Source organism: Peromyscus eremicus, chromosome 9 (assembly GCF_949786415.1).
Source record: "Peromyscus eremicus chromosome 9, PerEre_H2_v1, whole genome shotgun sequence".
In the NCBI taxonomy this organism is placed as follows: domain Eukaryota; kingdom Metazoa; phylum Chordata; class Mammalia; order Rodentia; family Cricetidae; genus Peromyscus; species Peromyscus eremicus.
This window is the reverse complement of record NC_081425.1, coordinates 104,248,270-104,261,933: the sequence shown is the minus strand read 5'-3', so window position 1 is coordinate 104,261,933 and position 13,664 is coordinate 104,248,270. Positions and strand designations below refer to the sequence as shown.

Sequence of the window (13,664 nt, the reverse complement as noted above, 5' to 3'; positions counted from 1 at the left end):
AGATATTTATTGATTCGCTGTGGTGGATCTCTGAATATGTGATTCTTTTTTTCTTTCCTACCTTCATTTTTCCTTTCTCTTGTCTTTTCTTTCTCATCTTCCTCTTCCTCCCTCCCCTGTTTTCTTTTTTGTAATACTGAAGATTATACCTAGGCCTCATGCATGCTATGCAAGTGCTATACCACTGAACTCTATGTCCCCAACTCTCTTTTTACCTTTTAAAAATTTTGAGACAGTCTCACTTAGTTGTCCAGGCTGGCCTTGAACCTAACAGTTCTCTGACCTGAACCTCTGCAGTAGTTGGGATGCAGGCCTGTGCCATTGGACTTGACTACTGTTTCTTGTGCACATATCCTAGTGCTTAATACAATGCCTGGCGTACTATATTTGGTGAGGATTTGCTGATCAGTCACATTTATTATGATTGCGCTTGGAACTTTTGGCTTTCTCCCCTGTTATGTTGGAGGTAGGATCTTGTTAAGTAGCACCTGCCTCCTGATTAATGCTTTCTGTGTTGTGATATTTTATAAAATATGTTAATTTTACCCTTCTACATGATTAGTTTGGTTGGATATAAATTCCATGTACCTACGCATTTTTCCATCAGAATTTCAAAACATGTGCTTCATGTGTTTTCAGTAAGATTTCTGACACCAGACTCTCCCCACCCCCACCCCATACATACTTAGTTTTCCTTACTGTTTAAAGGCCTTTAGGATTTTGGTTTTTTACCTACTGCTATGCAGTGGTGTAGTCTATTTCACTTTGTTTTCTATTCATCCTAGTTCTTTAGCTATGTGAAATTTGCTTCTTTTATTTCTTTGAGATGTTTCTTTTTTCTGTTGCTTGTATTCTTTTCTAGAATTTCTCCTAGTTTTAGAAACTTTCTGATTTGAGTGTCTGGTTTTTTTTATGCCTTACTCTTAGAAAATGTCTTACTTAGTCTTCTGATCTTTCTTTGATACATATATTCTGTTGTTTGATTATACCAGTGCCTTCTTTATTTCAATGTTTAAATTTTTATTCCTAAGATCTGTACTAGAGCCTTTTGAATACAGATGTTTCCCACATCACAGTGTTCACCTTACAAATTTGGCTTGAGTTTTCTACTTTACAGTGGTATGAAAGAAATGCAGTACACATCCAGTAGAAACCACCATGAAAATTAAGTGAGTTCAGTGTTTTCCTGGACTGGAGATACATAGCAGACACTCTGTAGCAATAATGGACAAGGGCAGTCAGCTGCAGCTCCCCTAGCCTCAGCATCCTGAGGCCCACAGAGTACCATGTCACTAAGCTGTGGTCCAATAGGGGGACTAAATGCTTTTTCACTCAGGATACTGTCAACTTGTGATAGGTTTTCCAGACTATAACCCCATTGGAGGAATATCTATATGATATGTCCTCTAGTCTTGGAAGACATGCTTCTTTTCGGACTCTGCTGTGTTTTCCATTGTTACTGTATGATTTGCTTTTCTGGGACTAATTCTAACACATTTTTTTTGCCTCGTGGCTCATGCCAGTTTTACAGGCCCCTCCACACCTGGCAGAGCCTAGGAGCCGCCTGCCAGCTGCATTTTCTTCCAGCATCTGTAGTGAGGGGCAAGACAGACTACCTTGGGTATACTGGAGGCACCTGGTGTGGACTTGATGACTAACCTGTCTTTTGGAACTCTAAGCATATACTGCTGCTGCAAGAGGCAGGCTTCTTTGGTGATGAGATTACAAGCAGGGAGAAACACCATCTTCCTGCAGACTCTGCCCAGCCATTTCCTTCCTTGCTTTCTAGTCCTCTGGCTCCTCACACAGTAATTTTGGAAACTTTTCCACTTTCTGTCAACACTTTGGCAGGTGGGCATACTGTTTTGTGTTCCTTCCTTAGCCCATGCATATACCTTTCCTCTTAGATATGTATTGACATTCTTGATCTCATAAAATCATGTCTCCTTTGTAATTCTGTATGTTACAAGGGTTTGTAGTTGAAAGTGTTATCAATGTGTTGCTCAGAGCACTGTCTTGATCAGAACATGTGACTACGAATTCAACAGCAAATGTATGTCCTCAGCAGTGTATACACAGTGGAAAATAGACTGACACAAATGTAGCTTATCTCTTAATACTAATATTATAAAGGTATCCATCTAATTGGTTTTTTTTTTGTTGACTCCATATGGTATCTATGAAATCATAGAACCACAGTGGTTTTATTATACTATTTTTGTAGCATTGCCAAAAAGCTAATTTTAGTGCTTTTTCTTCTTAGGTTGTTGGTGATTCAACCTTCTTAAAAGTTCTTCAGTCCAACATTCAGCATGTGCAGCTCTATGAAAATCCTGTCCTTCAGGAGAAAGCATTGACGTGTATCCCAGTCAGTGAACTAAAAAGAAAATCTCAAGAAAAGTTATTCAAAGCTAGAAAATTAGATAAAGGTAGTAGCTTCCATAATGGTTTGTTGCTAACTGTGCATCATTGCTAAATAGTAGTGCCTTTAGCTATGTATATATACTGTAAATAGATAATTGATACATATATAGATTTTTTTAAAGTATAATAATAATGGACACATCTTTGCTTTTTAAAAATTATATTGTGGTAACAGTAATGTAGAAAACTTCCCATCCTACCCTTTTAATCATGCAGTTCCTTGCTATTTAGTACTTTATGCTGTCACATAACCTTCATCACCGTCCTTTCTTTTTGTCATATAAAATGGAAAGTCTACCCATTAAATAGTTATATTCTGCCCTTCCCTACCCCCAGCTACCGGCAACCACTGCTCTTCTCTGGCTCAGATTTTGACTGCTCTGTTGCATTGAAGTATTTTGTGGTTAGCTTATTTGGTTTAGTGTAATTTCCCTAGGACTCATTTGTGTTAAAACATACTGCAGAATCGTCTTCTGTTGTGTGAACATCCATGTCCTGCCTGTCTAGTTATCTGTTAGTGGACACTTGTATTGCTTTCATGTTTAGCTCTTGTGCCTCTGTGAACATGAGTGAACAGATACCTCTTTGAGACCTGGTTTTAATGATTTGGTGTTTTAACCCAAGAATGGTAATATTCTAATTCTAATTTTGTTTTGAGGAATCACCAAACTTTTTCTCAGTGCCTGTACCATTTTGCCTTCCTATCAGCAGTGCACAGGATTTCAGTTTGTCTTTACCAGCAACATATATATTATATAATATATATGTGTGTATATATCTGTATGTATGTATATATACTTTACTATAGGTATATGTTATATAAATATATATTTATATGTATTTCTATAATAACTGTGTTAATAGAGATGAGATAGCATCTCATTTTAGTTTTGGTTTGCCTTTCCAATAATGTCTAACATCTTTTAAGGGCATTTGTACATCTTCCTTGAACAAATGTTTATTTAACATTTCTCTTAAAAATAACTTGAATATGCATTTTCATTTTAATATTGGTATATGAATGTTAGTGGGTAAGGTAGAACTTTATGGACTATACAGTAAATATTAAATGGTACTTTATGTTTTGTATTGTCTTTTTACTATGATACAGATTGAATCAAGTGTCTTGCATATGTTAGACAATGATCTGCCACGGAACTATACCACTATCTTTAGTTTGTAAAATAGGGTCTCAGTGTATAGCTCAAGCTGACACTGACTTCATGATCTTACTGCCTCTGCCTCCCAAGTGTGGGGACTGCAGGCATGTTTACTATGTCTGACTGTAGTGAATCTAGCAAAATTAATCCCTAAAGGTAGACACAGGTTCACTTTTGTTATTATATATCATTTATTGGCAGAGAATAATTTCGTAACAGTTGTGTTTGTATAAGCTCAGGTTGCTACTTACACTGTGCAACCTCTCTAACTCAGTTTCTTCTTTTGGAAATAAGAATAATTTAAAGAATAAATGAGGTAGTACATTTAAACAACCCCCAAAAAATGGTTTTGACCTTTATAGTCATTTGTTAACATGAATGGTGTCAGGATTTTAGTTGCTAATTTTTTTTGTAACTATAGGGTTTTTGCCTTTTTATATAATGGATTTTTATCCAATTATCTTATTGTTCAGTGTAGTAGAATATTATTTTAAAGTGTGTTACTTTTGTTTATGTTGCATTTGTTTAATTCTGTGAAGCTGTGTTACTGTGCCTGTCTAAAACACATGATTGTCTAATAAAGAACTGGCCAATAGCAGGTTAGGGGAAAGGATAGGCAGGGCTGGCAGGCAGAGAGTATATATAGGAGAAAACTGGGAGGAGTGAGCTAAGATCAAGCAACCAGAGGAGGAGGAGGACTCCAGGGGCTAGCTACCCAGCAACACAGCAAGCCATGGAGTAAGAGTAAGATTTACAGAAGTAAGAGAATGGGAAAAGCCCAGAGGCAAAAGATAGACAGGATAATTTAAGGAAAGCTGGCTAGAAACTAAGCCAAGCTAAGGCCAGGCATTCATAAGTATAAGCCTCCGTGTGTGATTCATTTGGGAGCTGGGTGGTGGGTCCCCCCAAAAAGAGTAAAATAACAACAATAATAGTTCAGTACTATGCTTTTTATAGCACTTTATAATTTGGGGGAAAGTGGTTGCCCTACTTACAATAAATATTTTTAATAATCTGTCTTCAAAATACTACTCATGCACATACATTGCAGCACCTTTTGAAATGGTTTTATTTCTTCTGTCCAGAGCAATAGTGTTATCATTCACTTCACTTTTCTACATACTGTGATTACTGAACATGTTGCTGTTATTTTTTTTAGAACAAGAATAGGAAAATTAATTTTTTTAACCTTAATCTCTCTTTTCCCTGATGCTCATCATTTCTTGATGTAAAACTAAGTTTTGGGCCTGTATCATTTTCATTTTTCCTATTTTGAAAGATAAGAAACCTATTGAAGAGTTTTAGTAACATGATCTACACTCCCATCCCCATAACATCCCCCAGGACTGAGGATAGAACCCATAGCCTCCAGCAAGCTAGACAGATTGAGTACACCACATCATAATACTGGATTTTTTTCCAGTGAGAACGCTGTTACAGGTAGAGACAAGGCTGAGGAGGATGCTGACAATTCTCTTATTTCTCAGTTTACTTTGAATGTGACTGTGTCATGAATGTTCTGCTGGAAAACTTCCACGTTATTCAGGAAAAGTTAAGATTTTCTTCCAGTCAGTCCTTGCCCCCTCCGTATGGAATGGTTTTGCAAAATTTGTTCTTCCAAATAGTTCTATGTAAAAATAGCTTAATTCATGTGGGGGTTAAAGAAAATTTATCTCACATGTATTTCAGTTCCTTGATAGTTTTGGGGTCTCTGTTAAATGCAGTAGTTTCCACAGTTCCCTGAGGGATGGGCACTGACATTGCTGTCTGCTTTTCTTTATGATAATGCCCCCCACCAAAGCTCTCATAAAACTTGCCTGTTGGTCCTTGCACAAACTCCTCCTTGGCAATGGCATGTGGCACTCCTTCACAGAAGGGCAGAGTATTTGTACTTCTGATGTTGAAAGGGGGTGATTAGTATTGTGACTAATTTGTAGGAAGGTTTGTGTTCTAGATTGATCCTTTTCTAGGCTAGATGTAACACGAATCTTAAAAGGTCTTATTAAATAAAAAAAATGGGAGCCAGATATTGGGGTTAATGCTGAAAGATCAGAGAAGCAGAACAAGCCACAGCTAACCTCACCTCACCAGCTTCTCAGCGGATCCTGTTTCCTCAAACTGGAAGCCTCTGAGTCCTCACCCGAATGGAAATCAGCTGAACTGCTGCTCAAAAGCCTAAAAGCTTAAAGGGCTCTAGTTCCTGGTCCTCACATCTTGTATACCTTTCTGCTTCCTGCCATCACTTCTTGGGATTAAAGGCATGTGTCACCATGCCTGGCTGTTTCCAGTGTGGCCTTGAACTCACAGAGATCCAGATAGATCTCTGCCTCCAGAATGCTAGAATTAAAGGCACGTGCTACCATTTTCTGGCCTCTGTGTCTATCCAGTAGCTTTTATGTTCTCTGACCCCAGATAAGGTTATTAGGGTGCACAATATATGGGGGGACACAGTATCACCACAGCTAGACACATTAGACTTTTACTCTCCCAGTGTTCTTTGTCCCTTCATTTGATCTATCCTCTGCAGTTCAGAAGTTTACATTTGATGTAACCTACTTTCCCATTGCTGGTTTTATATTATTGGTCTTATCTTGCTTTTAAGAAAGCCTTCCCAAGCTGGGGAGACAGCCCAGGAGTAAAGTCCTTGCCACACAAGAATGAATTTCTGAATTTGAACCCCCTGAATTCACATAGAGGACTGATATAGTAGCACATATCTGTAATCTGTGTGCGCGCACATACACACACACAGGCCTTTCTAGTCCAATTATAAACATCCTATCTTATAACTCCTACTTTTGTAGTACTCTAGAGACAGGCAGACTTCTTAAATAAATGAATTAACAATATCAGATATCTAGGTAGCTACTTGTCTCAACTTCATGGGTAGTCCATTCTCTTAGAATTTCCTTGAAATGCCAGTTTTGTCTTGGTGTTTTTATTTATGTGTTTTTCTTGGTTTTGAGGTACTGTCTTCCAGTGTATCTGGGCTAGCCTGGAGTGCTGCTTGCCTCTGCCTTCAGAATGCTTGGGATTACAGGCCTGCACTATCACATGCAGTGCCAACCTTATTAAATACCATTTATTCACTTAAAAACTCTCATTTACTGATATAGAGGACCTGTCTCAAAAAGACTAAGGAAGTTTGTCTTTCAGTACTCTTTCTTGTTTTGTTGACATTTTTTACAGTAATATATTTAATTATTAAAAATGGGTTAACAAATTTACCTTTAAAAAACCTTTATATATGAACTAAGAAAAACAAGGATATTTAATAAACATGCATGTCGTTACCAGTGAGAGTAGTCTGGATAGAATGACAGATAACCCTGTGCTGTGTAGGTAGTATACACAGTTGTCAGCCAGTGAACATCAAGCACTTGATGCCATTATGGTTCTCAGTGAGAAGTGTACTAGCCGTTTTGTTTGTTTGTGTTTGCTTGTTTGCAGTGCTGGTGTGAGCCCAGGGCCTTGCACAGTTCAGGCAAGTGTCCCATGACTGAGCTAAGTTGCCAGTCTCTGTTGCCTATTTAGCGTTTCTTCTTTTTCATGTTAAATTATTTAGTACATAGAATTTTGTGAAAAAAATCTTTTATGATTTTGAGATTCTATCTAATTACAAATTAATTTGGGGAGAATTAATAGTTTTTAAAAACACTGAGTTTTCCCATTAGGGAACACTATGTATTGCTGAACTATAAGTGCCCCCCCCCCCCGTACTTTTAAATTTTTGAAATATATCAGACGAAGCTATGAGAGAATAGAGTACAGTTGACCCTTGGCCAACATGAGTTTGAACTATACAGGTCCACTTATAAATGGTTATATAAATTAAGAAACTGTTAGGTATGTCACATGCATGTACATGTATATCATAGTCCATTTTATCATTGGTTCTGTCTTTCCATACACACAAATACATTTTTAAAAGTTAAAATTGCTTTGGGGTGTGGTTCAGTGGTAGCGTGTTTACCTAGCATGCGTGAAACCCGGAGTTCCATCCCTAGCACTAAAACTTAGAAGTATAATGTATCCGAAGGTAGTGCACACAAGCAGACAGCCGTGCTGGCAGGCATACTGGAGAAATGCAGCCCTAAGTCCGCCGTCGTGTAGAGTAGCCTCTAAGGTCTGGCAGTCTACTTATCCCCTCCTCTCTGTGTGTGGAGACCTTGTGGACAGTCAGTATCAATGTCCCAGCTCTTTTATAAGGAGCAGTGATGGAGTGGCATTGACAGCCAAGCACATCAAACAGAACCTTTCCATTGTGTCTGTAACGACCTCTTCTAGTCATGACAGCATGTTTTACCTAATTTACAGTCTTGCTTTTTAATACACCTTTGAAAATTTTTAAGTTACTTCATACCTAGACAAGTTGAGATTTTTAAGAACTTAATGTAAACTTACTACTTGATTTTAAAAGAGTAAGTACATTGCAAATACCTGTTAATAAGGGGCTTAAATGACTTTTAAAAATTTGCAGATATCCCTTTAGATATCTTCACTTCTAGTATTGTTAAAGAATACTCTTTCAGACATCTGTGACTAACATCAGATATATTAGATCTTAACATTATAGTAGGTATTTTCTTCATAAATATTTTTATTTCTTTACTAACAAAACATTAAATGTGCAAGACTGGGCATGGTGGGTAAAGGTGTTTGCCTCCAAGCCTGATGACTTTTTAATCCCCAGAACCCACATGATAGGAGAAGAAAACTAACTTCTGAAAATTGTCCTCTCAACTTCATATGCATGCAGTGCCACTCACACCCCCAAACAAACAAATACATGTAAAATATATATACACAGAGAGGAGAGAAACTCGTGTGTGTCTCCCTGATTCCCAGAGAAGCCATGGTCTTTAATGTGGTAGGAGGGGTTGGCAAGATACTCAGTAAGTTAAGCCACTTGCCACTAGCCATAACAAGCTGATTATGATCTCTGAGGACCAATGTAGGAGGAGAGAACCAATGTTGTCTCTGAGAACCACGGTTGTCCTCTGACCCTCACATGGGTGCACTGTGGTACACCACTCATACACATGAGTAAGTGTAGTTTGTTTCCTTTTGTTTTATTCTCAGTGTAGTCCAGATGTCCTGAAACTCACTGTGTAGACCAGGCTGGCCTTGAACTCAGAGATCTGTCGTCCTCTGCCTCCCAAGGGCTGGGATTAAAGGCATGCACCACTACTGCCCAGCTGAGTAAATGTAATTTTTAAAAATAGATATAGGAGGTAGTGCTTTATTGATAAATTAGACAAAATATTTTGTGTCATGCTTACTTCCTGGGGCTGTTTTGTATACCGTAGATATGGTTTTGTGTTTATGTCTTTTGGGATGTATGTCCACAGGTGAATTCTATTGCACAGTTGAAGCACTGATTAAAAAGAAAAAAGCCGGGTGGCAGTGGTGCACGCCTTTAGTCCCAGCACTCGGGAGGCAGAGCCAGGTGGATCTCTGTGAGTTCAAGGCCAGCCTGGGCTACAGAGTGAGATCCAGGACAGGCACCAAAACTACACAGAGAAACTCTGTCTCAAAAAAAAAAAGATAAAGATTCTGGAGAGCATTGTCTGCTCTTCCAGAGGACCTGGCCTTGATTCCTACTACCCACAGGGAAGCTCACAATGTTCTGTAAGTCCAGTCCCCTGGGATCTGATGCCTTTTCTGGCTTCCAAGGGCACCAGGCATGCCTCGGTACACAGACATACATGTAGGTAAAACACCTATACACATAAAATAAATGAAAAGCTAGCAGCATGATGTTTAAAATATCTAGTATTTTGATTTCCACCTGTCATTTTTTTTTACTGTTTCATGTTTATCTGTGTATATACCTAGTAGCAAATTTAATGTGGCCAGTATTAACATTTTATTTGATGGTGACCTGCACATATCAACCAGGTGCTCCACCACGAGGCTGTATCTCCAGCCCTAATGTAGCCATTTTTTAAAATGTTTTTCAAAGTCATCCATATTTTTCTATCTCGTTTGTGTTTTATGGGTCGATTTCAAATTGACCCCAGTTCCTCGAGACAGTACCATGCTCTGCTAACAGCATAGTTAGCACAGAGGCTTCAGTGGTCACACCCTCTGCTGTGACTGTCAAGTCACACAGGTGACTTAAACTTACCACAGCATCTAACATTGTTCCATACATGTTCTTTGTGAGAGCTTTTATCATCTTACACTTCCATATGTTTCTTCTCCCAATTTGAGCATAAACTATATAGGAGTTTTGCATTTTGTCAGCTTTAAACATTAACTGATTCTCTCCTAACATCCAAGGTACCAGTGTAAGTGATGAGGACTTCCTTCTACTGGAGCTCCTGCACTGGTTTAAAGAGGAGTTTTTCTGCTGGGTGAATAACATTTTGTGCAGCAAATGTGGTGGAGAGACTAGATCTAGAGATGAAGCCTTGCTGCCCAATGATGATGAGCTGAAGTGGGGTGCAAACAACGTGGAGGACCATTACTGTGATGCGTGCCAGTTGAGCAACCGGTTCCCAAGGTGGGTGCCTACCAAGTGAGGTTGGAGGGTCTTCCAGTGGGATTCTTAACAGGAATATATTATGAAATTAGCTTTTTAATCTCCATTTTCACTGGACTTGATATTTCTTTAGGATCAAGGTCTGCAGACTAGACTTAAAAGGAAAAGTATGGGCTCAGGACCCCCAAGGCCAACTTTTCAGGACAAAGGAGATTTATTTGCCACAGAGGAACAGAGGGCAGGGAGTAAGAGTCAAACACAGGAGATAGTGGACAAGTGTGAAAGGGAAAGGAATAAAGGAGAGGGGACAACAACAGACTACCTGTGGATAGAAAGGAGACAGATGTGGCACATAGGAAATGGCAGTTTGTAAAGGTACAAGAGGAAACCCCATGTTAGGATGAAGTTTAATTTTAACTGAGCATGTTAATTAGGTGAGCCAAAGGGGACTTTTGATTTCTGGATTTCAGTACTTTGATAGCTGGACCTTGGTAGTCAGCCTCAGGAGGAGGAAGTGGCCAAATAAGGGAATAGACCTTGGTGAGTACCTTTAGAAATGTAAGCTAATGGTTTTTTAGCAGAGGCAGAGGGAATGGGGGAGAAGGGCAAGGCCTGCCAGAGCCACATGTTCGAGTGGGCTAATGTCCCTTGAAGACCAGTAGACCAGACCTAGCCATATCTACATTCTCTAGTTTTGTTAGAACACAGTTATACTGACTTAGCTGGTGCTGTGACAATTTTCAAGCTACAGCAGAGTTGTTGAGAGCTGATGACCATAAGACCTGCCAAAATATTCTCTATCATACCTGTGTGTCTGTGTCTTGTATAGTCCAGGCTGAACTAGAACTTCTGTTTTGAGTGGTAGGATTGCAGACATGTGTCACTGTACCCAGTTTATCCAGTGCTAGGGACTAAACTAGTAGCTTTGTGCATGCTAGGCAGGAACTTTGCCAGCTGAGCTGATCACCAGACCTTACTGTCTCCTTTTATGCAAAGTTTGTTGCATATTTCTCCTTATTCTAAGGTATAAATTTCTAAACGTATTCATAGCATTTTAAGTTCTGAAAGTGTTATGGATGGGGATATACAGTGACAATAATAATAACAGTGATACTTATAAGAGTACAGTGTTGTCTTTATTTAGTCATCAGATATGGAGGTAAAAGTAACTTATAAAGGCAGAAATTTGTTTTAATTAGGACTTTCCCTGTCCCCATCTTTCCTGTCTGTGTCAATTTCTGCATTTTTGTTTTGTTTTTCTTGTTTGGTTGATTGGTTTGGTTTTCTGAGACTGAGTCTTACTGTGTAGCTCAAATGTGATCCTCTTACATGCCAAGATTACACATGTGTACCACTAAGCCTGACTAATCATCTCCATTTTAAACTTGGGAAATTAAAATTTTTTAATTCACTTTTCCCAACCTTTAGCTTATAATAAGCCTCTTGTTAGATGTTTGTTTGTTTGTTTGTTTGTTTTTCCAGACAGGGTCTTTGTGTAGCTCTGGCTGTCCTGGAACTCGCTCTGTAGACCAGGCTGGCCTTGAACTCGTGGAGATCTGCCTCCCGAGTGCTGAGATTAAAGGCATGCACTGCCACTGCCTGGTTTGTTAGATTTTCTTAATAGGCAATACTTAGGAAGTTTAGTTCCATTGCCTATGTACAAAAAGGACTGTTCTGTTGGGACTACAGGACTCAGTTCTGTCCTAATTTGGGACCAGCCCTACATTATACATAGAAGAATATAATACCCAGTGGTTCTCTAAAACCAGTTTATTTGTTTTTTGGTGTTTTTCTTTCTTTCTTTCTTTTTTTTTTTTTTTACACAGCCTTTTTACAGGACTATACATAGTTAAATCTCCCTCAGTTTTGTTTTGTTTTGTTTTTAATAGTATGGCGTGGTGCTGCCTAGCATATTTATGCGATTTTTTTTTATTTGTTTTCTAACCATTTTCCTGCTTTACTTGTAGCTGTCGTTTATACAATGTTGGAGTAATAAACATGTTTTGGGGGTGTCGTGTTTTGTTTTGTTTTTATAGTGCCAGAACTAGAACTCAAGGCCTTAGTTTTGCAGTGCAATGAGTCACTGTTGAACTATAGCTCTTGATCTCTTCCATTTGATTTGGCCCAAGGCTAGGGTGTTTGAATGCTTTGTTATGTCTTAATGTAAACTTACATCTCTTCTCAGTTACAGAATTCTAAAGTCATTTAACTGTGCTTAAGCAAAACATGCACTCCACAAACGTCACTGCAGAGCCTGCTCATTCGGGGCACTGCTTCCTTTTCCTCCAGGCCTGGCTGACTTTCTGTCCAGCTAGAGGACTGGACACACAGCGGCAGAGCCTTCCTCATGCCCTCCATTCTTAGGATAATTTTATGAATAAATAACTTTCGGGAGAATGCTGTAGACATCTTGCTGGTAAATTAGCGAGCATCTTTAAGTGTGTCCAAAGAATTAATCAAAATCATTAGTAAAAAGAAAACTGGAATTTATACTAAGTTAAAATCATTGTATGGGGGTGAGGCGTCGAGGTGTGCACAGATGTGTTCACAGGGACACAGTGAAAGCCGGAGGAGAATGTCAGAAGTCCTGTTCAATCATCATCTGCCTTATTCTCCTAAGATGGGGTCTTTCACAGAAACTGGAACTAGGCTGGTGGCCAGCATGCTTCAGATATCCTTCTGTCTCTATCACCCACAGCGTTGGAGTTTCAAGTATGCATGGTCACACCCAGCTTTTTACATGAATACTGGATCCAAACTTGGGTCCTAATGCTTATGCAGCAAGTGTTCTTAACCACTGAGCCATCTCTCCAAACCCTAATCCCCACAGCCCTAGTTTTGATTTTTTTTTTTAAACAGGGTCTCACATAGCACAGACTGGCCTTGAACTCTGTATGCAGCCAAAAATGACTTTGAATTTCTAATCCTCCTCCTCCTTCCTCTTAAATGCTGGGATTGCAGTTGTACAATACCATGCCATCTTTATTTGGTGCTGGGCATTAAACCAGGGCCTTCATATATGCTAGGCAAGTACCCTACCAACTGAGCTAAATCCCTGCCCCTGCCCCCAAGCTAAAACCTGTTGAGTAGTTTTTAAAGCTAATTACATTTTAAACACGGTAAGCTAATTTTCTTGCATGAGAACTGTTGAATATCTTAATCACAGTTTTTAGAAAACCTGTCCATCTACATCTTATTTTTCAAAACATCCAAGATGAAAACTCCCCTCTCCAGCCATTTGCCTATGTCTTAGCTTTGTTCCATGGCTTGCATTACTGATCCTGAGCTGATGGTGTGTGTGATACTGCTAATCAGTGTACTTTCCTTCTTTGACTAGGTAGCACCTATTTTTAATTAAGACTAAAACTGATTGAATATAGTGAAATTATTTGTGTTCATCCCTTGCTCAGAACTATAGTCACTGAAGACAGTTCCACCATTTAAGCATGGTTCACAAAGACTAGCACAGTGCCTTATATAGGCTAGGTGCTTTAATCAGTATTTTAAATCAAGAAACTAAGAATCATGATTGATATTTAGGTTATAAGTAATATAAATTCTTTAAAAATTGGCTTTTAATCATGAATCACAGC

General features: G+C 38.9%; 1 protein-coding gene across 3 annotated transcripts in view; it reads left to right on the top strand.

The window, feature by feature from the left end:
- Positions 1-13,664, top strand: part of Ngly1 (N-glycanase 1) — a 57,978-nt gene that overhangs the window by 22,854 nt on the left and 21,460 nt on the right. For all 3 annotated transcript variants that reach the window (XM_059274185.1, XM_059274186.1, XM_059274187.1), the window contains 2 exons: positions 2,264-2,429; positions 9,870-10,092. In XM_059274185.1, coding sequence (XP_059130168.1) covers positions 2,264-2,429; positions 9,870-10,092 — 389 coding nt within the window. The remainder of the gene's footprint in view (positions 1-2,263; positions 2,430-9,869; positions 10,093-13,664) is intronic.